Source organism: Betta splendens, chromosome 8 (genome assembly GCF_900634795.4).
Source record: "Betta splendens chromosome 8, fBetSpl5.4, whole genome shotgun sequence".
In the NCBI taxonomy this organism is placed as follows: Eukaryota; Metazoa; Chordata; class Actinopteri; order Anabantiformes; family Osphronemidae; genus Betta; species Betta splendens.
This window is the reverse complement of record NC_040888.2, coordinates 7,129,113-7,153,429: the sequence shown is the minus strand read 5'-3', so window position 1 is coordinate 7,153,429 and position 24,317 is coordinate 7,129,113. Positions and strand designations below refer to the sequence as shown.

The window sequence follows — 24,317 nt, the reverse complement described above, 5'->3', positions numbered from 1 at the left end:
TGTCATGACTTTCTTGACTGGATTCCAGTGAAAGTAGTTACAACGTGCTCCACCTCTTTCAGCTACAACAGTAAAATTCTACTTAGAAGTTGATTGAAGGAACCTTTTATTGCATGTTTACATTCATTTTTGAGACTTTTTTTATACATTTTGCAAATGTTACAGATGTAATTATGCTTTTCTGATTGGTTAGCGCGCTTGCTGACTGAATGACTGGGTAGGAGTGCCAATCAGGAGCGGTTTTATGACACTCACTACAGATCAAAGTCCGCTTGTGGGCCTCTAACAGTCATCAGTCCACCGGGGCTGTTGGGGCAGCTTGACACTCTTTCCTGTGTCTCTGGTGTCCTGATCTGAGCGGCAATGAATATCAAGGCAGATTAACTTCCCACAGCTACCATGGACTTATCTGGTTATCACCCACGGTCACCTCAGTCTTTGGTCTCCGACTCTGACAACTACACAGGTGATCAAATAAACTTGGAAGGACCATCAACATGTGAGTGCTTGATGGAAGGGTAGATAGTGGAATTATAGCTAGAGAAAACCCACATGCAAAAGAAAAAGTAGTCAGAAGTTTGTTGCTGTGTAGGAGTTTTTCATTTGGGTATGCTGATTTCTGTTCAATCTATGAGCAGGTGCACAAATCATTTTGTCTCTCAACAGCCAAGTATATAGAGTTTTTAAAAAAGCAAATGCAATGCAGCAGAGATAAAACGGCTGAAATCATTCAAGCCTTGATCTCATTTTCATGTACTAATTATTGTGAAATCATTCTTCAGCTCAGGAGCTAAAGGCAGAACCAGATGGCAGACAAGGGGCAGAGGAGAGCTGTCCTGTTTGCGGAGACAAAGTGTCAGGATACCACTATGGACTGCTCACCTGTGAAAGTTGCAAGGTAGGAAATACATGATATGCAACACTACCGCCAACCACTACCCCACCATATACGCTTGCCTCACAACAAGAAGGACTTGGGGTTTGATTCCTGGGGTTTGTGTGACGTTTGTATGCTCTTCCCGCGTCTTTCCAGCTTCCTACCACAGTCTAAAGACATTCAATCAAGTTATCTAGAGACTCTAAATTGCTTGTAGGTGTGGGTGAGTGAGTGTCAGTCTATGCGTAGCCCAGCTGGGTCAGATTGCAGCATAATTGCAAGCCTGGTGGGGTCCATCATTGTTGCGTTCTTTAAGCCCGTTGCAGAAGGAAGTGGTATTCCTCAAATAAAATGTTACCTGCGCTGAAAATTAGTAAAAGAAATGGGAGAATGTGAGAAAGTACAGTATGATCTCCAAGCAATTGTATTGTTGTGGCTAATACTGAATAAACATTTAGGATAAGCATTCAGGATGAAACAACAGCATTCCATTCTCTTTTGCCCTTGCAGGGATTTTTTAAACGCTCAGTGCAGAATAACAAGCATTACACTTGTGCAGAACAACAGAGCTGCCCCATGAACCTCTCCCAGAGAAAACGTTGTCCGTTCTGCCGTTTCCAGAAGTGCTTGGCAGTGGGCATGAAACGAGAAGGTAAACTCATCCCTCACTCCAAAATGTGCCCACCCAAAAACAGATCGCATGATCGCACATGCATACTTTTATCTAAGAAGTCATAAAGTGGATCTGCCTGCAATGACCCACATTATTTATGATGACTGTATTACAGTGCTAATCTCCTGTCTCATTGTGGAGTAGGCATAGTACCAACCCAGTGATCTCTGGCACTGTCTCGTCGTAGTAAACTTTGACCATTTGTTTAATCTCCTATCAACAGCTGTAAGAGCAGATCGTATGAGAGGTGGCAGGAATAAATTTGGCCCTCTGTATCGACGATACAGGCAAATGAAACAGCAGATGTATCCCCAGGTGAACACTGCCCCCTTCAGGATAAAGATGGAAGCTACAACAACACATCAGCCCACAGCTCCAAATGACTTTCACAAAACAAGCAGTCCTCCAAGCCCATCTTTATCTCCTGCTGTTTTTCATCAGTCCCACATGGGGCAGTCAGGTGCATCCATGTCTATGAGTGAGGACATGGTCCTCACAACTCCATCCCTTCCCTTCTCTGGACTGCACTACCGCACATTTCCTGGATTTATCCAGGAGAAAAGAGAAATGCCTTTGTGCAACAGCCTGGTTCCTGCAAACTACACAGCACAGCCTATTGCAAATAACCCATTCGCACCCAGAACCATACAAGCACCATCGCCCTGCTCAACGAACGTAACCACACCACCCTCTCAAACCTCCAGCAAAACCCAAGACACTCTCTCATCAGCCACTCTCACAACCAACTTCCTGAGCCGGCTCATGGAGGGAGAGCAGGATGAGAGCCAGCTGTGTGCAAAGGTTCTAGCCAGCCTGCAGAAAGAACAGGCCAGCCGAGGCAAGCATGACTGCTTGAATACGTTTAGCATCATGTGCAAAATGGCTGACCAGACTCTGTTTGGGCTCGTGGAGTGGGCAAGGAACAGTGCACTCTTCAAGGAACTCAAGGTGATCACTAATGAACGCATGTAATAGCAGTGTTAAACCAATAATTTTGCAGTCGATAAATAATTTGTTCCACAAGCAGACCTGAATCTGTAACTCTTCATCATGTACTGATTGACAAACCATCTTTTCTCATGGTTTCTAAAGGTGGAGGACCAGATGGTTCTGCTGCAAAGCTGTTGGAGTGAGCTACTTGTTCTGGATCACCTCTGTAGGCAGGTGACCTATGGCAAGGAGAGCTGCATATATCTGGTCACAGGACAACAGGTAAAAGTTAAATTTAACAGCACCAAACGCATTATATTTTCTGGAAATTCAATAATAAACACATGTAATATTATTATTTCCCTCAGATTGAGGTGTCAACGATCATCTCTCAGGCAGGAGTGACACTAAGCAACCTAGTATCAAGAACGCAAGACCTTGTGTCTAAACTTAAGGCACTCCAGTTAGACAGACATGAGTTTGTCTGTCTTAAATACCTGGTGTTATTCAATCCTGGTGAGCATTTTATAATAAAATTTTTTATGTTGATGCTGAAGTTGAGTAATTGTTTGTATGTTCATAGTCATGTGTTTGGTCTAGATGTGAAATCCGTGCAGAGCCGCAGGCAGGTAGAGCAGACTCAAGAGAGGGTCAACAAGGCCTTGATGGAACACACAATACAAATTCACCCCGGACACTCAGACAAGTTTGGCCAACTGCTGCTCCGTCTACCTGAAGTACGTAGCATTAGCTTGCAGGTGGAGGAGTATTTGTACCAGCGGCATCTTCAGGGAGATTTGCCCTGCAATTCTCTGATTACTGAGATGCTTCACACCAAACACAACTGAGAACTGACAGTGGTCCATGTTTTTTGCTATGACTTTCTGCACCTAAATGTGCCTTTCGCATCCAATTGTCCTTTGTACTTGTGATGACTGTACCAAGAATACAGTATGGTGTGTCAAGAAATAAGTGTTATATGTGGTATATTATGTTGTCAAAAACAAGCCTTAGAATAGTATGTAATTGAAAATGTCAGAAGGTAGTGTATGTCATCAAAAATATGCTTTAGTATAGTATGTGGCAAAACCAGTGTCATAGTGTAATATGTAATAAAGGTAAGGTAAGTATAGTACCATAGTGTCATAGCATAGTATGTGAGCAAAAATATGTTTTACTATGCCAAGTCATAGTATAGTATGGGGTTATGTCATAGTATAGTGTGTCATCAAAAATATATATATACTATTTTAGTATATATAATATACCTTATGTCATATATATAGAATAGTAAAAAGTGCTATAGTATGATATTTAGCAAAAATCACTCTGTCATAGTATAGTATGTAGGAGATTGAGACAAGCCTTCATGACTTCTTCTTTTCAGTGGAAACAATTCACCACCTATCCAGGTGGATTCTTCAGGCTGAGAAAAGTTAACTGGAAGCCACAAATTTTTTCTCCTATGAGGAGTCACTTCCAACCTGCAAACAATTGGTCTTATTACATTATGTGGTAAAGTGTATAGTGAATAGTGTGTAAAAAAAGTGTTATAACATAGTCCCAGTCATAAGACAGTAATCATAAACAGATCGTAGTATAGTATGTAGTGAAAAAAGTGTGATATTATAATATGTTGTAAAAAACATGCCTTACTATATTATGTGATGTAAAAAGTGTCATAGTATAGTATGTCCTCAAAAAACATGCTGTCAAAATGATGAGAGACATTGGAGTGGAAAGTGTGTCCATGGTGCCCGAGGTAAATTTCATACTCCAGATGTATCATGTCACTGACCGTAGTTCCTGGTTGATGGGTGTCACCGTGCACTCCTAACTGACCTTGTCTCTTTTTAAGATTGGTTATATCACTGTGCTAATTGAAAGAAGTGCCAAAGTCTTGTGTGGAGTGGTAATAATGCCAAAAATATGCCTTTGAATATTTTTGGGTGAAAAATGCCATAATATAATGAAAGGGGTGGGGGTCCCACAATATAGTATGCTGTCAAAAAAGTGCGACTGTGTTGTACCAGTGCAAAAGTAAAAGTACCAGAGTAAAGCATGTCATAGAAAAAAGAAAATTATATATATATATGTTATTATATATTATGATTATATAATAGAGTATACTATTAGGTGAAAAAAGTGTCATAATACTGTATGGGATGAAAGAAGTGCCCTAGTAAGTATAGGGTGAATAAAGGGTTATGAGGTGAAAAGAATGCAATAGTACAGTATGGGGTGAAAAAGGACTGTATTGTTGTATAAGTTAAAAAAGTGTCATGCTATAGTGTGTCATGAAAAGATGGCTTGGGGTGATTCTATGTGCCATAGAAATGTATGTGGTGAAAAAAGTGCCATTGTATATTGTAGGGTGACAAAAGTGTCATAGTACAATAGGTGATGTTATAGTATAGTACGTTATAAAAACAAATACTATAGTATTTGGTTAAAAAGTGCCATAGTATAGTTTGTTGTCAAATAGGTTCCATAGTTTAGTATGGAGTGAAAAAAAGTGACACAGTATAATATAGGATGAAAAAAATGTAATAGTGCAGTATGTTGTCAAAAAAAACGCATTAATGTATTTTGGTTTTATATGTACACTCAAAAAAGCTCAAAAGCATTTATTACAAATTAGTCTCACTTTAGCAGATTCACCGTATTTGCAGCACAACTTTCCCAAGCTGTACGGTCTTAAAACTGTGTCTGTGTTAATGTAAATGGTAAATGAAAATAGAAATAAAATTTAAAAAGCATATGATGACTTAAAAAGGATTTTTATTTGTGGTCCAGTTGCAAAGGGTAGTCTATTCATTAAAGCAACGTTCATAATGTGCTGGCACAGATTTGATGAAAAAAACAGAATGAAAACATGGTCAACAATGTCTATGAAATGAATGAGTGACTAAACACCTTATCAAAATAAATGAAAAATGAAAAAAAAAGAAACTGAAAGAAAATGTCAAATGCACCAACTAATGCAAACCAAATAAATACACCTCTGGGCGATGTTTGGGGGGAATTGCACAGAATCAAAAAGAAGTGATGAACTACCACGTTCTACTCCTTACAAACACATAAATACAAACATCCACTAACTTCATGTGCGCTCCCACCCAAACGCACACACACACACACACATTAAATTACCATTATAACTGTTGCTCCCAACAATGTGCACATCTGTACTGGAATATTTTCAGCAGTGTTCGGAAAGAGGACGCTGCACCAAGACAGCTGTGTTAGTGCTAAAGTCTTGGAAGGAAGAGAAGGCGGCCAACTTTCCACAGATTATGTGGAGATATTGACTTGATCACAACCCATGTGCACTGCAGCAGGTTCAAGTGTTTATATTGTGGACATGGAAAAGAAGAACAGTTTGGCATTGTACATTCACCAAATTATACATAAGAGTCTTTACAAACATGTGAGAAAGATAAGGGCTGTTACAGCCCAGAAAGAGCCTTGATTAAGAAACATACAGTTAATTGAAACAGGGAATCATACAGGAAGCAGACTCTTAGTGGCCTGAAGGATTTATTAAACCCTACTGTTGGTTTTCAACAATTCAGCTGTTTGACTATTTCTACTCATTCACACTTTCTCATCTCAAACATACATCTCCCTAATGCTTAAGCAGCAGTCTAGCTTATTCATAGCTTACAAAGAACAACTTACAAATCATTGTCAAAAAATTCTAAGTAATTAGCATTCAGTATATATTAAATCAGAATTATCATTTGCACATAGTCGTGTCCAAGTAATGATAAATAGTAAGCCCTCCTTCGTGTTTCCAGTATTGTTTTGTATTTTCAAGCTCAGTCAACATTTGATTTCCCCGCATGTTGAAAATGACAAAGCAAAATTAAATGTCACATGAATTTTATTCTTTTTGCAGCTTCCAAAGGCTGATTATCCAGCAAAAACATGTTGAAATAGTATAAAAACATCCAGATGTCCCCAAGCGAAGAGTTAGAGTGGAGTGCATGAACTGTGGGGGCACAGGGAGCACTGTCAGTGCAGCGCAAAGATGAACCTATAATGGTATTTTCTGTTCCTGGGTAAAGAAAGACCCCTGATTGAAAACAGTGGTTAGTACGTGCCCTACATTCATGAGAACTGTGTAACCTGCTATTAATTTTCAGCTGAGATCAATCACAACTGAGAACTGAGCTATTACTCTCAGTGGACTGAAGAAGAAGAGAAAGCCCTGGAAAACACAGAAAAGGCAGCAAAAAAGGGAAAGCAAATGGAGGGAGGAATTACTACTCTGGCCCAAAATGCTGTTTTGTGGGAAAAGGCAGTATGGTTGTCGCCTCTCCTGCTTACCTTAGAGTCCAAAAATGACTCTATGGGCAGGGTAAGGCAAGGCATGGGGAGTCAGGGTGCAAAGGAAAGAAAATTCTTCATTCTAACAGAGCTAGTTACATTACAATACAATCTAGGTAGAACAGGCAGAGCCAATCAGAAAAAAATAACTATCGTAACCTCACAGGCTGAATGACTGAGTGATGGCCATTTCATTTGGCATGTAGTTTACAGGATTGTTGCAGGGGTCCAGACTGATAGCTCAGTCATATTGTCCACTGTTAGTTCACCTGGTAAAAAAAAGAAAAACATGAAGTGCCTCATTGGCCAAAATGTAGCCCATTAGGAGTCAGGTCAGTTCCCTGAATGGTAGAATCTATCCATCCTGCATATGTCTTTATTTTGGGGTGCCAAGCTTCTTCGGAGTTCCCGGGCGTTTTTGCCAAAAGTGACCCGGGATTGTGAAGGCATCGACACTCATGGACATGGTTTTGGACGGGATGACGGTGAACTGCTTGCGGTCAGAGCTGTACTTGTAAATTGACTCCACCATCTCAAGAGTGATGACGCGAGGGCCAATTCCAGTGAGTCTGACCATCTCCTCCGTTTCAGGATTCATGGTGTAAACTGCTCTGAATTGACAGCTGGCATCTCTGAAGAGGATGAGGAAGTGATTGGCCGAGCTCTTCTCCATTTCCTGGTAGGAAAGGGAAGAATAAAAATACAAATAAGACACAGCCATCAACAGTGACTTAATGCCTAGTTAGGTAGAAGCTCTCTGTTGGACTATGACACAGCAGCATGGCTTACCTCTACAATCTTGTTTTTTTGTGGTTCGTTGACCTTGCCAGCCATGCAGCAACGCGTGATAGCATTATGGATAATGAACTTGTTGGACTTAAAGCTAGGCTCCTTGTACAACTTTGGTCCTGTAAGACACAGCACATTTAAAAGTCAAATGCAAAAATAAAATGCTGTAAGAAATTATACTTACAGTATGAACATAAGTTAGCAACATATAACTGACCTGTGTATTCTGGGATTGAGGCCGGGGAGGAAATAGTGGAACCATTCTCCCAGTCCTTCTCTCCATTCCGACCACCTGTTCGACCCGGTGACATTAGCCGGGAAGGAGAATGTGAACGGCTAGGAGGAGACAAAAAGGATTTTAGTGAGAAAAGTCAGACCTTGACTGTGTGTACAAGTAAATATCAGTGTTCAGTGTCATTGATTAGGGGAGACAATTATTGCATACAGAAAATGGCTAAGTAAGAAATTGACTGTATATTCCAAGGAATTGTAGCTTTGATATGTAATTTATGTCCTGTAAGTTTTTAAGCAATGTGTTGCAGCTTTAGCCTTCAACTATTAATATATTGTAAAACACACTTCTTATAAATCTTAATTTCGTTTTAGCTAAATTACTACATGTGCCTCCAATTTCCAAGCCTGCATTTCTTAAAAAGCAACAGCTGCAGGTTACCTGGGAGACTTTCTGACCGTCAGGCCTCCAGAGTCATTAGCCATAGACGACAAATTCATGGTGGAGTGGGAGTACACTTTGTTGAGCTTGGTGCCTAGGTGACCAAAGTTATATTCAGGATAGAATCATATCAATACATACAGAAGTGTGTAGTGGGATAAGTCAGACAGAGGGTGTAACTATTTACCCAATAAACCCTTAGCAGGGCTACGAGAGAGGGCAGAGTCATCTCTAAACACAGATGCAGATCTTTGCTTCTTGACGTCACGAACTGTGGTAGGCTTCGGTTTTGAAACTTTTCCCAAGTTTTCCATGAGCTTCAGCTGCTGTCTTAATTCATACTCCTGCCTTGTAAAGTCCCCTCTGCGATGGGGGGTCCCCTCTGCCGGAGGAGTGCGTGATGCGGGAGGGGTCCCTGGTGTCTGTGGTCTCTCTTCACTCTTATTCCCCCAGCCCTCGATGATCATCCACTGAGGCTTGCTATAAGGTATTACAAAAATAATCAGTAATTGACATTAAAATTGGTTTCTTGTAACATCAGCTTTTTCAAATTGGATATTTTAACAATTTCAGACTGTTTTTTTTTTCATTGTCCAGTTGTATTCTTGATTCTTCAGTCTTTATTTGGTTATAGATAGTTTAAAATGAAAGGTTCTCACTTTGACTCTTTTTCCTTTTCCTGCTCAGCTTTGCGTCGCTTCATCTCTTCTGCTCTCTTCTGCTGTTTTTCCAGCAAAGCTGCTCGTCGTTGGGCCATCTCATCCTCTGTCCGCTCAGTTTCATCCTTCAGACAAAAAAATTATTAAAATATTTTATTAAAAAAAAGCATGAATGCACAACACTAAGAAAAACTTAGAAAGTCAAGTAGAGTTGTCATAAAAAGACACATACCTTGAAAAAGAACCCAACACCTCCTTTTGTGTCAGGTTCTGTCAGGTCACTCATCGAGTCAGAGAAGGCATCAGGTACTTGATCCTCTGCTTCACCATCTCCTTGCAGTGAAGACAGTGAGATCTCTATCAAGCTATTACGCTTGCCATTCAACATCCCTGCAGGGGTATCGCTCTCAAAGGAGCATTCTGACGGGGCACCAGAGCTGCAGCCCCCACCGGCAAACCCGTCTTTCTTAGCACCAGGACCATGTGAGGGCCCTGGCTCGAGGTCCATGCTAAAAATACTCTGCTCATCATTGGAGCCCATCTCTGACAGGTTGTCTTCTGTGGTCGGACGAGGAGCTGGCGTAGGTGTCAGTGTTAGCGGGGGGACAGGAGTGGATCCAGTTGAACGGAGGTCATCCAGGCTGGCAGAGTCACCAATGGAGAATGAGGATGAAGTCTGGACTTGGGATTGCCAAGGATTTACGCGACGAAGGTGAGGTATTCTGTCTACATTCTGAGGTGGGTTGAGAACCCTTGACAGATTTGAGACCCTAACATCTGAGGGCCGATTTTGATGTTTGGGGCTTTTAGGGGGTACAGAACGAGCTCTACGATGAACCTGAGGAGACTTAGGAGGAGTGATGTGGTTTGTGGTTCTATGGGATGGTGATGGAGATGAAGAAACTGAACTTAAATCTCGAGTGCTTTCTCTAGACAAACGTGCAGCAGACGGAGCTGAGGTGGGGGTTTTAGGGCTGGCTGGAATGACCCAGGATTTGTTGCTGGAAGACGCAGGTTTTGTCTTAATTAGCTGGTTCTGCTGTTCAGTCAGTCGCTGCATGTCAATTTGGAGTGAGCTAAGAGCTGCAGTCAGCTTTGATACAGCATTATTATAGTCCCCTAGTGGAGCCACTGCTTTACCACCTGGCGTATCTGCCTTTTCTTTGGATTGACTGACTTTGTTGAGCTGAAGTCCTCTTTTGGCCTCATCCTCCCCCGAAGGACACTGCTCCCCTGGTTCCTGCTCCTCTTCTTCCTCCATACGAGCTAACCGATCTTCAAGTGTCAAATGGGAGAGGTCCTCTTCTGTGGATGATGTGCTGACACGGCCATCTGCTCCTTCCCCTTCATCGTCACGCTGATCCTTCTTTAACTGTATAAAGGCACTTTTCCCTAGCCTTTGACGGTGCTTTGCAAAAATGGCCTCAATACGTTTCTTCTGGGCTTCAATGGCCTTGCGCTTTTCTTCAAGCCGGGCTCCCAACTCAGACATATCATTATTAAGTTGTGGGTTCTTGCTGGGGCTTTCCTCTGACTTTTGTGCCCAAGTGGTCATATGAGGGGAAGAGGAATCGCCGGCTTTCGGAGAATCCATTATCTGTTTCTTTTTGCGTTCGGCAAAGCTGGTCATCTTTACACCACTGTCAGAAACCTCTTTCCCATGATCCTTGCCAGGATCTGCTCCATTAGACATTGTAGCTGGAGTCGACTGGAACTTGGGTAAGTCTTCTGACGCATCCGAGTCCACACTGCCATCTCTCAAAACTGAGTCGTCATCTCTTGAGCATTCAGAGGTGTTCCTGGTGCGACCCTCTGTGGCCCGGTACATTATTCCTGAGCGTGTAGGGGCAGAGCTGCTAATGTGTGTGGGTGATGAGGAGTTGCCTTTATGTCTCGAACTAGCAGGGTCATCAGGAGAGTGGAGGTAGAAGCCATCAGGGGCACCATCAGGGTGTAAACGAGGTTCCATTTTGCTGTCGTTATGGATAATTTGGAGAGCCTGTTCAATGGTAGGCACCTCTCCTGCTTCACCCTCTGGAATGTCACTCTCCTCAGCCAGCCTTGGAATACTGGGTACTTGGGTTGACCAGGAAGCTCTCTGTGGACCATTAGGAGCAGGGACTTTGTTTAGCAAGTGACTGAGGTCTTCAGGAGGGGTGTAGGGAACCCGACTCATGTTTTGGCCTACTGGGTTGAGTTGGTCTGAGCTCACAGAGCGGGTTATTACAGGGTTACCCATTACAATGTCCACATCACTGTCCAGACCAAAAGGAATGCTGAAGGATACAGCTGACAAGGGTCGGCTAAGTAGAAGATAACAGGTGGGTATTAAAAACATAACTAAAAATAAAACACAACTTCAAAAGAAACTTCAAGGCTGAATATGAAGGACTTACCTGAGAGGTTTCTTGCCCCATGTTTTTCCAACTCCTTCTATATGAGACATTGAGGTAGACTGAGTCAAAGATCCTGAGTACAATGGGACACAGACATTTAATGCCATGCACACAACACAAGACGCACAATTCAACCAAAGAATATTTATTATTTAAAAAAACACATCACAGAAACGTCAAATATCATACAGAAACTAGAAAACAAGATTGACACACAACACCAAAGTCACAACTAAAAAAACATACAAGGAAAAAGGTGAAGCACAGTGAATATGAAAACTATGCAAATACTGAAGCTTGCTGTAATGACAACAATCTCACCTGACACAGAGGAAGAGATGGGTAGAAACGGCTTCTTGAAGATAGAGGGGGAAGTACTGAAAGGAAGATAAACAAACCTTCAAGTTAAACAAAGGCTTTGGTCAAATATATGCCCAAATTATATCAGAAAAGTATCTGTACCTGCTGCCACTCAAACTACTTGGCGTAACTGGTGCAGATCCACCTAACAAACAAAGAATATCAACCAGGTGTTTTATATTATGAACTTACTGGTCACATTGATCAGTGTTTACCAAGCAAAGCTTTATAACCTACCTAACATATCTATTGTTTGAACAAAGTCTGGCCTTCGTACTTCAAACCACTTAAGCAGCTCCGCTAGGAAGCTCAGAATGTTGAACTTAAAGAATCAGACAGAATTGGAAATTAATAAAACAAAACAGTTCCTATTTTTTTTATTTGCAGATCAGTTGACTAGTAATTTACGGGTAATTACAAGTACCTTGAGTTGATGTGGTGTGTATAGCATATCCTCTAGTGCCAAGTGACAGCAGCTCTTCAAACAGCTGTCACAGAATTCACGGATGAACTGCAGGTTAAACAGACTCTCTGGTACAGTCAAAGAATCCTTCATGCAGACATCTTAAAGAAAGAGGAAAAAGTGTTATACCAGCCACTAAATCACCAAAACCTGAAGAGTATAATGCTTGTTGGTACCTTCAAGCCTTAGAAGGCCAGGGCAGTAGTAATGTATGACAGCAGCAACGGCGCAACCACTGGACAAGTCACTGACTTCATTCACCACTGGAAAGATGGGTTTTTGTTTGGATTGAATTTTATCCTTTCTGTAGCGGAGCTAAAACATAAAAAATAAACAAGACAGCATGAACTTGAAAATGTGTGTATGCTAAATATTTCATATTTAATTAAAAGTCCATCGTAGGATTTAGCGGTTCCAGGAATAGTGTTTACTTTATATAGTTAATATGCACTTTGAAATAACAAAATATTATAAAAGAACTGTATTGTAAATGTAAGTATTAGTACAAAAAAATGATCATGCTAATGTACAGTAAACAAAAGAATGTTTGTTTATGGAACAAATTACACATGTAGACAAGTTAATTAGAACAGAAAGGTGGAAGATTTTTGTCAGAGATAAGATTGGATAAGAGAGAAGCAAGAAGGGAGAGAGAAACTCAAAGTTCTTTTGACTGCTGTATGATTTAGTACACTATCAGCTGAGACTGGAAGCCTGCTGTGCTCATGTCCATAGCCATTCACACACAAACACACACCTCTGCCATGCTGACAACCAGAGGAACCAGTTACACCTAGTACTTTCAGTAACCTGCTTGAGTACTCGTGATCATGCATTACTTGTGTGCCAACAAACAATGCTTCTTTCCCTCCTGCCCTGCCCCACCCTATGACATTCATGCCGTCACGTGCAACTGAATGCAAATGTGCACGTGATGCCATTCTTATGTCATATGGAAAAAACACCTAAGCAGAAAGTTATTTTTATTTGATGGAGACACTGGAAAGATGAAGGGGGAAGGTCAAGGAGAAGAAGAAAGGAGACTTACAGGAACTAGTTTCCAGTACCAGCGAGTAGGACACTGTCAGAATAAGGGAGGAACAGCAAAGAGAGGAAGACAAGGAAATGGACAGGAGCACAAGAGAGCTATTACACCTACAGTGGGGCAACTACACAAACAAGAGAAAGGGTTGTGATGAAAGCAGTTTTTGGCATGACAAGACAAACTTGCTGACAAAGTAATGACACTGGCCTCAGTCGTATTGTGTCAACGAGTAAATTTTAATGAAAACCTGCAATCTCTGCAAATTAGAAAACATATGATCCAATTACGAGTGGTTTTAACACTATGTCTAATCCTAGTGAGATTATCATGTGTTTGGAAATAACATGTACAAATACACTGGGCGTGCAATGCAATACTCACAGAGGGCTGAACAGGTTGGGGCTCTGTAATGGCCTGGGATGAGTCATTCTGGGCTCCTTCAGTATGCTCTCTAAGTTTCTGGTTCAACTGAAATCATTAAACAAAAAAATGTTCTTTTTACAAAGTCTGAAGAATGAGAGTCTTAGGCAAGTCTTTCCTGAGTGAGCAACATGCACTGTTGATCCTTGGCTTGCTCCTTACCCCACTAACCCAGTGAAGCAAAGCTTCCTCCCAGTTGGAAGCTGCACCTAGCAACTCTGCAGAGCCGCTTTTCTTCACCGCAGCCAGTGTCTCCATAGCTTCCACGACCATAAGAGCATCGATCACTGCCAGGTGAGCACTCTGTTGGTACAGAGAAGAGAGAAGCATTGGTAAATGTAGGATAATTAAAGTAAAAGTTGAGCCCTGTCAGCTCCGCTTACTGGCCAACAGGAATCACCTCCCCTCACAGCAGCTCTCTCTTTATTTACCGACAGCCTCCTCTAGAGGTCACCAGAAGCCATCTGTGAGTCAGCAGAAACAGAAAGATCCCAGCAAATAAACAAACATCACTAGACGTGGGAGAACTTTGGACTCATACTTGTTCAATCATTAAAAAGGATATGGGCCTGAAACATGATTACATGCGTCTCATTTCTTAGCTGCTGTCCTTCCCTTTTCCATTACCCAGTAATGTTATGAGTCATGCAAAAGAATGTTTGATAAAATTTTAAATGCAGCACATCAAGTAATAAGCTTCATTTTACAAAACAACTGGTGTTTTACACTTTCTCTGCAGTGTTTTCTACAAATTAACTGTCCCGACAACTTAAAACCTATAAGCGTACAACATCAAAAAGACTAGTGGTTGCTAGAGAATCACTGAGCCCATTCTTATGACCAGATCCAATTAAAATGCACCACCAATATTATCAGCTCAGTTGGAGCGAGCGCCTTAGCTCTATAAACCCGTTAGCTGATTAGAAATTGGGCTCTATTCAAAACACTGAGCTACAACTAGAAGTAATGTATCTGTTTAACCATAACATTTCTATAAATACTTCAGATATTTAGGTGGATTTTGTATGAAGTTAGTAATAAAATGATGGGTTTTATTAAAAATAAAGTTAACATTTGTATCTTTTGCACTACTTGTCTTAATCTAAAACAAGATGTGAGTGATTCTCATCTTTTCTGTGTATTGCTGTTAGTTGGCATCAAACAAAAGCACTGGGGCCCCTCGATCCTTACTGTGCCACTAACTGCAACAAGTTCTTTGTTATAATAATTACTTCTGACCAACAGAGGACAGGCAGGTTGCAAACAACACATTCCTTTCACTCATTTAGTCTCCAATCTTGTGTTTTGAGCCTAATCTGTACAAACCAGTGCCTGTTCCCTTTTACTACTTACAAATTCCACTTTGGAGGCCAGACAGACATTCTTACACCAACGTTTCATGTTGCCCCAGATGTGGGCTGCAGTGCAGTCCTGCAGTGTACATGATCCCTCTCTGCATGTCAGCCTACTACACCCTGATGTGAAGCGCTGACCTGGGCAGGCAGGGAAGGTTATGCCAGCAAAGACTTATCTGTGGATGTGTTGCAGGCAGTCACTGAAATGTGTGGTTCTGCCTGGCCTGCCCTCCCCGATGCTAATGCCAAGATCAGGGCTGTGAGATTCTGTATGGCTCATCCATTTGCTGGAAACGTATGTGGTAGGGAAGATGAATGACCTAATAAAAAGGACCTTACCCTCTCAGATATAGTCACAATCTGTCTGATCGCAGCACTTTCAATTATCAATTAAGGCTTATCATGAGACCCACGAGTGCAAGTACCATAAGAGTGTGACAGGAGACTGAAAGAGAAGCACTGAACAGGAGAGAGGGCAGAGTATATGGTAATGAAAGAAGAAAGGGGGGCTGCTACTGGATTTCCACTGCAGACCCAGGAGAGCTCCAAGCTCCCTAATGAGGGAGAAAATAGGAGCAACTCATGAACACAGAGCACAGAGCCTGCCAGATCACCATAACAACCAACCAGCTGACCCACAATGCATTGGGGTCTGACCGCAGCACTGCTCCATGCTCCTGGCTTAGCACCAGTACTGGGCTTAAAAACATTCAGCCTGCAAACAGTTAGCGAATGACGTGACAGAGAGAGGAAACCTTGGCGTCAACTAACTATGAATTTGAATACTTAGAGCCCAGTCATAATCGTTTCAACAATGCATTAAACAAAGAATGCAAAGGTATATTGTGGATTATTACGTGAGATTATGATTGAGGCAAAACTGATTATGTCTGAAATACGACTAAACCCCAATCCTTACTTTGCCTGGTGCCTACCCATAAAGAGGCAAACAAGAGGATCAGGCACATGTGAATTCATGTGTATTAACTGAACGATGTTTAAGTCAAATAAACTGTTTGTTTGAATACCTTTCCACAATAATAAAATAAAAACGTGGTACATTTAATTACTACTTATTAGCTGACCCACAGAGGCAGAATAGCCAACAAACAAAATAAGATGACCATTAGTGCACCTGAAAGTTTGCCACTTCTACTTTAAACTAAGCCCCTGACCGATGCTCACTTGACCAGAAAACTGCCAAAACAACAGATTGACTTGAGACAGTGTCAGTGCTCATGCAAAACCACCAGGGGATCAGAAAGAATTCTATTACAGCTAGTAGGAACAAATGCAAAATGATTAATGTATTCTATATTTATAATATTTGGATAATCTAGTATTTCAATGTAATAATTTAGTGTGACGTTGATGCATGATGAGTCAGTGGTTTTCTCCTCCATACCATCCAGTCGTGGATGATGACGTTCAGTCTGCATAGCAGATTATCTGTAATCTTCACAGATCTTTGTCCCCAATCTGAAGAGTGGTGGGGGCTGGGCTTCTGTCAAAAGGACAGCTTTGCTGGTAGGATGTGATGAACGCATCAGAGTACAGCAGGTAAAAGCTTGGAGGCACTTGGATGTACTAACTCCAACTATCCAAGACAGATAACATACTGTAGTAATACACAATGTTATGATTGTGTAAACAACTATGTCTACCAGGCAGAGATTCACGAGATACCAAAAAAGTAATTTCAAAACAGGAACGTTATACTGAACTTGTTTGAACTCCAAAAATTTAAAACTACTACTTTAAGCTCACATTTAAAAGAAAGAAATATTGCATACTGTATTTTACTACCTTGGACTACAACACCACAGAAAAAGATTGATTTTAATAACCTTCCTATCCAAGTGTCTTGTTTGACACGGATATGTGACGCTCTGACATACAGCAGTGCTGCAGCAGATTGCTGTTACTCCAAAGCTGGCCAAGACCCACATTGATGCTCCATCCTTCTAAAGCTGCTGCAGCATGACCCACTTTCCCCGTTTTGCCACACTGTAGTCAGCAGCAGGCGAGCTCAGAGAGCAATCTAATGTCAGACAGCGGCTAAAGCACGGTACCAGAGCAGGAAATGGCAATACTGTATTAACAATAACAGCCAAAATCAGAGTTTAATGATCTGACCTGAATCGCTGATGCTGGAACGCAGACTAACACACTTAGCAATACCATGAATGCTTGTCTCAATATGCTGCTGTTCCAATGATGATATATTACATTTTAATGCATTTCTGTGCACATCTATCGATTTACAGTATACAATCTACCTGTATATCTATCAGTGTATTTACATATACTTAGGTAGCCCGGATGCAGTCAGCATTCAAGAGAACACCAATTCCTTAAGTGTCATCTAAATAGGAAACCTGTTTCTGTAATCGGTATGGGATTTGAGAACTAAAACTGAAACTACTCCCGAAGACATTTAAATATGTCACTTTTCCCCATGCGATACTTTAATTAAGACAGTGCGGTGTGTGGGAAAGAGCACTTTATGTGACTGCATGCCACTCAACACTCAGTCAGTTCCCCCCTTGGTCTCACGCTTCCATGTAGTTAAATCTGGAAACCATAGCTCCAAATGCCAGATGCATTCCCTAGTTATCTGAGAAGAGCCTCGTTGAATGCAAGTATAGCAGGTTTGACTACGTTTTCTGTAATAGGCACCTTTGTTAACTGTCTTTAACTGTTGTGTTTATGGATATACAGTTCACAAGCTTTTGAGCAGCCTGAAGCGGCTGCACAACGAGAGGTCATTACAGGGAGATAGTTTTTCCATGTAGATGGATAGACAGTGGCAGGGAGAGTGAGAAAAAGGGAGAATCAGACCAAGAGAGTGTGTGTTTGAGAAAAAGAGAGAGAGAGAGAGAGAGAGAGAGAGAGAGAGAGAGAGGTCTATTGTCAATGCTAAGAGGACAAACCAGTTTCTCTTGATTCAACTCATTGAGTCAGTCCACAACACTCTCTCAACACAGCATCTAAAGTTTCACCAGGACTATTTAACCATTGTCCTCAACTGGACCATCTATTGTATCCCGACTCCCTCTCCCTGTTACACCTTGGAATTAGAGTAGTCGAGTGTCACCATGACTGCCATAGTGCTAGCAGCTGGATCCACTCATCCTGTGGGATTGGCTGGAGCAGCATAGAGGAATGGGGGCGGGGATGGATGAGTGGGGGTCGTTTTGATCTCCTTTAATCCCTAAAATCAAAGCATAAACATGCCCCTATATCAACAACTAAGCCCACTGTCTGCTTCTCTACAGCCTCCCGGGTTTTAGAGCCTTAAAGCATCATATGAGATGGAACCCTTTAGGCTGACAGCTTCTTTTTTTATTATTTACAAAACATGAAGTGTGTATATGCACCATAACTTTACCATTTTGATGGGTTTGTGTCGAAGGTCTGCATCAGTCACTGGCGTAGCCTGGTCTTTGGGAACTATGCCTTCTTGAGAAAGGCGCTGCAGCAGGTCAACATAGTCTTTAGGCTGCGCCTTGGCTCCAGTCCCCTCCAGCAAGAGGCTATAAGCCCGGCAGTAGAGCTCTGATCCCTGCAGAAGGCGAGTGACTGGTGGTTTAAGGTGCTCCTGTTCATACTGGTCACAGTAGAAAGGGTCGCGCAGCTCTGCAGGGACATTCTCTGTCAAAAGACAAAAAAAAACATACAAAGAGTTATGCATTTCTGGAGAAGTGACATTACAAAACAAACAAATACAAGCATGCTGCATTTACCAAACAATATTTTAGGACATAACATAACATAACATGAGACACAAATAAAATTAAGTTTTCAATGCTCTGAGAATAAGAGGATATCGCATTAGTAAATGCTCCCTCTAAGATCGGTGTGAGCATGTTTTACAGCTGCTGGCATGGAAAGCTGTTTTCTGCCATGTTCAATTGGACAAATGATAATGCAGAGCTACAACCATGACTGAGCAGAGCATCATCAAGGTCAGTGGGGCATGATGAGCTCAGTGGCTACAATCTGCAGATTACAGGATGCTCTGTCAATTGTTTCTTCCTTTCTTTAATAAAACACTTGCTTAACTGTGCAACATAGCACTACAGTTGCTAGCTGAAGACTTTGAAACTATCTGCACTGACTAGTCTTTCTGTAAACAGAGCCAGAAGAGCAAACACTATTTGAGAAACACACACGTGACACGCCTTATGTGAAACTGGCTTCTCTGGATCCAGCAGAAAACTTAATAGCCTGTGCCACTGTGCAAACACACAAGGATAAATATGTCACTCCTTTAAAAGGAAAAAAGGGCTGAGGTGTCCAAAATACCATTTACCACATTATTAATACTAGTTTGTTTAGTAAGACGAAAGAACAAAATAAAAGCAGAGTATGATGGTGACTAAGACAGAGAGACAAAGAGGTTATTACAAGGGAGGTGTCACTATGCTATATCATTATAAAGATGTATAGTTGACAATAAAACCAAAAAACGCCCAGCAAGACAATGGCTCGCTCTCTTTCTAACATTTGTAGTCATCATGGTGAGACAATTTGGTCCAGCTTAAAGGAAATATGTGCCAAAAATACTACACTCAAACATTGTTTTAAATGTTGCGGTCCTCACAAGTTACATAAAACAAAAGAAAGTCATCCCATGATTATGTGTATAAAGAAATTTAAACTTCTGCAAAAGGCAAAGCAGAATGCAAATACCACAGTTCAGTAAGATGGCAGAGGAAGATCACGCCCCATTTCCCTATAAAACAGTCTGACCATGAATGATGACCTTGTTTCACGTAGAGCAGATCACACTGACGTGGTGGTTTTAAATTCTAGGCTACAAATGCATAAACAGCTTTCCAAAACTATGCACCTGCACATTAAAAAAAAAGCTAAAGTTACTGGATAAAGTACAAAACCTAACATTAAAAAATATTGTAAACTACAAAAGACTATGAGGTCATAAAACATAGATGAGCTGATAGTCTTAAGCATTGCAAAGAACAAGCAAAGAGCAATGTAAAGCCACCATGACTGCGACATGAGTACACCTTCAGGGACATATTTAAAATGAAAACACAAGGGCTTACATAAACTGGAGAAGCACTCCTGACACTCTCATAGGTCAGTTACTGTTTACCTACTGGTCTGAGGAAAAAAAGGCACAAGTCAAATGTGCACAAAGTTCATTAGCTCATTATCATAATAGGTGAGCAGGAGATCGCTCAAATAAACATTTACCCTGCACTGAGGAGATTTTGATCCTTGAAACACTCAACCTACAGGAGCTGCTCTTAAGCTGACCCTGACCTCGTGCCTTCCTGTGTTGGGGGAAAGCAAACAGGGTATTTGCCCCAACTGAAAAAAAAATGTGAGCCTCTGATTTCAGCAACAGATGAGCAGGCACAATATTGAAATGTTAGTTCATAAACTCTTAAAATAGTACTCATGCAGCTTTATTCTGACAGGACTCAGTCCAGCTGTGTAAGCTTCTACTGTATCTGTAGTCACTTGTGTTGCTTGATAGTAACTGATAGCATGAGCCACGTGTCCTTGCGCCTTATTGACTGGTTAAGCCAGCATGCTGGTAATGTCTCACATATTTCCTCACATGCTTCACAATAATCAACAGACGCAGCAGCAGAAGCAAACCTAATCAAAGGTTGGCTGGAGTCATTTACAGATTAAACACAATCCAGCTGTATGGGGAGAAAATGTTTTACAAGAGTCTACCACCCACCTGTTCCCCTTCACCCTTTACGAGAAACAATCAGCATTTGATTTCATGTGATGAAGGTTGTCACAGTAACCGTGAGCACCGAGGGGCTCTCTCTTTTAATAATGCGGCTGAGCAATTTGCAAAATCTATTCGATTTGACAATCTAGACCCTCGGGCTCATTACTAGTACTTGGACATGGATTAAATAATTCATAAGATCTCAGAGGAGGAGACATGTGCAAGGTACGCACTCAAGTGGAACGTTCACACTTCACCATTAGCCATTTCACTTCTTAGGCATTGGTTACTATTGGCCTGTTTCTTTGCTGAGCTGCTGATAAGCAGGACAACATTTAATGAAATAAATAACTCTGGATTAAAAATGTTTTGACAGGGATATAACTTCTACATGTTCCTTGGAAAATATAGCTATAAACATCCTCATCATGTGGTGGAAAGGATCAAACACAGATGACTATCTAATCTCATTTTTTGAACAAAGCAGGTACTGTTCTGTTGCCTAAATTCTGGCAAAGTTAACACCAAACCTTACATGTGACCACTAGGTTTGAGGACAATATAAAAAAAATATTTTCATTATCACTGTTACTGTACAAAGTTTCTAAATACTGGAAGAAATGATTTCCACCCAAGTGCTTCAACTCTGCCTCTACAGTAGTCGGTTGCTGTAATTGATATAGGTGCATGCACATGCTTTTAATCAGTGACCCAACATCTGACAGTCCTGTATAACAAAAAGCATAGTATAAACACTACACCTGGAGCGACTTATCTTTATCCCAGGACTTCCATTACAGATGGAGCGGCTAGAAATGGGGCAACACTGGATGGAAATGACAATGTGTGCAGAATACCCTCAGGTATTCTCAAATTAGAGGCTTCCTAACAGATCTTTGTGTATTGCTCTGCAACGTTGACCTTCCTGTATAGCATTCAAGGTGATTTCGTTTAAAATAAATGATCATATTGTTTTGAGAAAAATGGGTGTCAAGGTGTATTGAACTTTTATGTAACTTACCAATAACATGTTCAGTCTCTTGAGTAAATATTAATATAGTAGCAAGACAACATCCTCATGAGGTCCTAGTCTCTTGTTGACTCACCATAGTTACAATGATTAGCGGAATAGCAGGAACTCCGATAGGATGTACTACATTAACATCATGCCAGACCAGCTGTGTGGTTAGGTGGAGCTTTCATGCTAAAACACAAGGTTTGAATCTTTTGGGTGCTAGGTTGGTTTCAAGACATTCCGGTCTCATTTAGATGCAAAGGCAGCATGAGTCATGCTCATGGCAAGGTAAACAGAAACAATGAACAGGCCTGATGAGGTGCATGAATCAGCCAAAATGGGTAGAACGCCTATTGACTCATAGATATCCAATGTACAGTATATCAACCTAGATACAGTCCTAAAACGACCGTAGAAGAAACTATCAGTAAGGCCACGGAGATAACCAAGACGAAGTCTATGTAACGTCACCATTTTACTCTTCATTTTCATTTTCCACATGGCACTAACTAACTTTGACCGGAGGGTGTGGCTGAGGTGCTGAACAGAGCACACCGAGGCTGCAGTGCGTGGACTCCTGGATCCAGGACCTGCCTGGGGTTGTGAAACTGAGGTCAGGCCACAAACTAATCCTGCCTTGAAACCTTGACCATTATCTCTGATTTACATACACATGCCAGGAATGTGAGTGTTTTAAATTGTGTACACATGTATTAAATGTGACAGTGTAATGTCTTTTGGCTTTGTGGGATCTGGGCTAAAACAAGGATACAGTATATGACATGCTCTCATGACACATGTGCTCCATGCAGCAGCAAAATTAACACCTTCTGGACGGTGTGTTTGCATCTCACCTACTCACAAGCGCCTCTCTAGGTTTGTTGATCATTGAAGAGACCCCCCTCCTCTTCCTCCATCTACGCCTCATGTACCATGTCTGTGTAACCGGATCAAAAACATACCCTGTAGCCTGCAATTTCTGACTGAAGCCTGCCTGCTAGAAATACCACAAAAATAGGTTATCGCGATAAGGCCTAGGGAGAAGGCCTGTTTCTGCGAGACACACATATCTAAAACGTGACCACCCATTCAGCGGGGACAAATGACATGTGTCAGAGTCAGAAAAACGCATCCAGTGCGCGGCCCCCTTTCATATTCTGGTCTTTGTGCCGAAAAAACGCTGAGCTACACACATACTGCGGCTCCCCTCTACTTCAGTGTTCAACAGAATATAAACAGCGTGGTGGTCCACAAACGACCTCCGCGTCCCGTTTCGCCTCAGCGGCCAAGCAGTCGGACGTAACACGTACCTGCACTGCCGTAGGACTTTGCCAATAGCCACCCGACACTTGCGCATATTTTGGCTTTGGTGCAGTCGTACAAATCCAACGGCTTTATGTCTGGGACCACAAAAGTCTTCCTCGCGGCAGGAGCGTCCACCATAGCGAGCCCGTGAAAAATGACGAGAATGCCGGCGAAAAAAAGGGCTACAGGACAGTGTAATTGTGTTCAAGCAATCATCGTTGAAGTGGACTGTTCCGGACGGCAGAGCTGGGAATACGGATGTGGGTGCGCGTTTTGTCGGGAAAATATCCGCCCCAGAGCTGTTTCCAAGTCAGTGAATGTCCGTTTCCGTGTGTTCCTGCAAGCGAAGCCCCGGTAAAATGAAACCTTACAACCAACTGAAGGAGTAGCCTGTCGGGTTTTTAAAGAAACGCGGACTTTTCCTCTTATTTTTGCCCTCGTTCATCCGCATTGCCGTGAAGCCGCTTCACCGTACGCAGTTCCACCGGGAGCCTCGCCGATGACTGACTACCAGGTGCTCCACACTGGCATCGCTGCCTGATTCCGTCATCCAATGGAAATCCATCTTGGGAAAAGGGGGGCGGGACCTCCCGGCGTCAACGCAGCAATGGCAGAGGCGTGCTGTCTTTAGCTACAGGTGCATCTGCAGCCACACAGGTGAACGCCTGAAGGGAAACACTTTACAGAACAGTGCAGCAGAAGGAATGTTTTCAGTGAGGCTTGTAAGAATACACTACATGTACGTTTTCACATTCCACTATTTGTTTTGGAGTTTCTGAATTGTCTACTTTGCCTCAACAAAGGTAGAAACTACTTTAACATGAGGTATAAACTCTAATGATAGTGTCTTTCAAAACATTGAAAAGCATTGTAACCAAATCAGTAATGGAAATTGGTATTTGTTGCTTGTATTATTTTGACTGGGGTAACTTTTTTTCCAATAGTTTTTGTGTTCCAACAACAATGGAAAACACAAATCTCAAGAGTGCCTCATCACATGATGTTGCTCAAAGTTCCAAGACCTCAGCGCCCCACTGCAGTAACTTTGTAAGAGGATTATCTCGCAGCTATTTTAATCTAATTATGAAAGAAGCAGTTTAACAGTCAGTACTTTGCTCTGAACCCTTAGTTTGACACTAGAAAAATCAGTGACAACAATTAAGTTAGAGCCTTTTTACTTTGCATAATTTGAACCAATTATTACAATGTATTGTGTACAGTTGTGTGTAGTTCTACAGCCAGTGTGTTATTCACAATGAAATACATAAATGATTTACCCATCTTTCAGTTTCACATAAATTTCCAC

The 24,317-nt window shown here is 41.7% G+C and overlaps 2 protein-coding genes across 7 annotated transcripts; one reads left to right on the top strand and one right to left on the bottom strand.

The window, feature by feature from the left end:
• The first annotated feature begins 310 nt into the window (after positions 1-310).
• On the top strand, positions 311-5,432 carry nr5a5 (nuclear receptor subfamily 5, group A, member 5). Of its 2 annotated transcripts, none has more exons than XM_029160147.3 (7): positions 311-466; positions 783-898; positions 1,388-1,529; positions 1,774-2,498; positions 2,643-2,762; positions 2,849-2,996; positions 3,081-5,432. In XM_029160147.3, the coding sequence occupies exons 1-7, from the start codon at positions 400-402 to the stop codon at positions 3,326-3,328; spliced, it is 1,566 nt and encodes a 521-aa protein (XP_029015980.1). In that variant the 5' UTR covers positions 311-399; the 3' UTR covers positions 3,329-5,432. The 2 variants fall into 2 exon arrangements, with proteins under 2 accessions (XP_029015980.1, XP_029015979.1); XM_029160146.3 differs by having other exon boundaries at positions 311-499.
• On the bottom strand, positions 5,245-23,544 carry camsap3 (calmodulin regulated spectrin-associated protein family, member 3). 5 transcript variants are annotated; one of them, XM_029158849.3, is made up of 18 exons: positions 23,017-23,544; positions 18,364-18,626; positions 13,780-13,920; positions 13,579-13,665; positions 13,201-13,233; positions 12,329-12,467; positions 12,114-12,253; positions 11,927-12,011; positions 11,792-11,834; positions 11,651-11,706; positions 11,330-11,402; positions 9,166-11,236; positions 8,934-9,058; positions 8,462-8,754; positions 8,275-8,368; positions 7,819-7,937; positions 7,602-7,720; positions 5,245-7,488 (listed from the first exon to the last, which is right to left on the bottom strand). In XM_029158849.3, the coding sequence occupies exons 1-18, from the start codon at positions 23,147-23,149 to the stop codon at positions 7,189-7,191; spliced, it is 4,314 nt and encodes a 1,437-aa protein (XP_029014682.1). In that variant the 5' UTR covers positions 23,150-23,544; the 3' UTR covers positions 5,245-7,188. The 5 variants fall into 5 exon arrangements, with proteins under 5 accessions (XP_029014682.1, XP_029014685.1, XP_029014686.1 ...); XM_029158852.3 differs by having other exon boundaries at positions 11,330-11,366; XM_029158853.3 differs by having other exon boundaries at positions 11,330-11,363.
• Between the last annotated feature and the right edge of the window lie 773 nt (positions 23,545-24,317).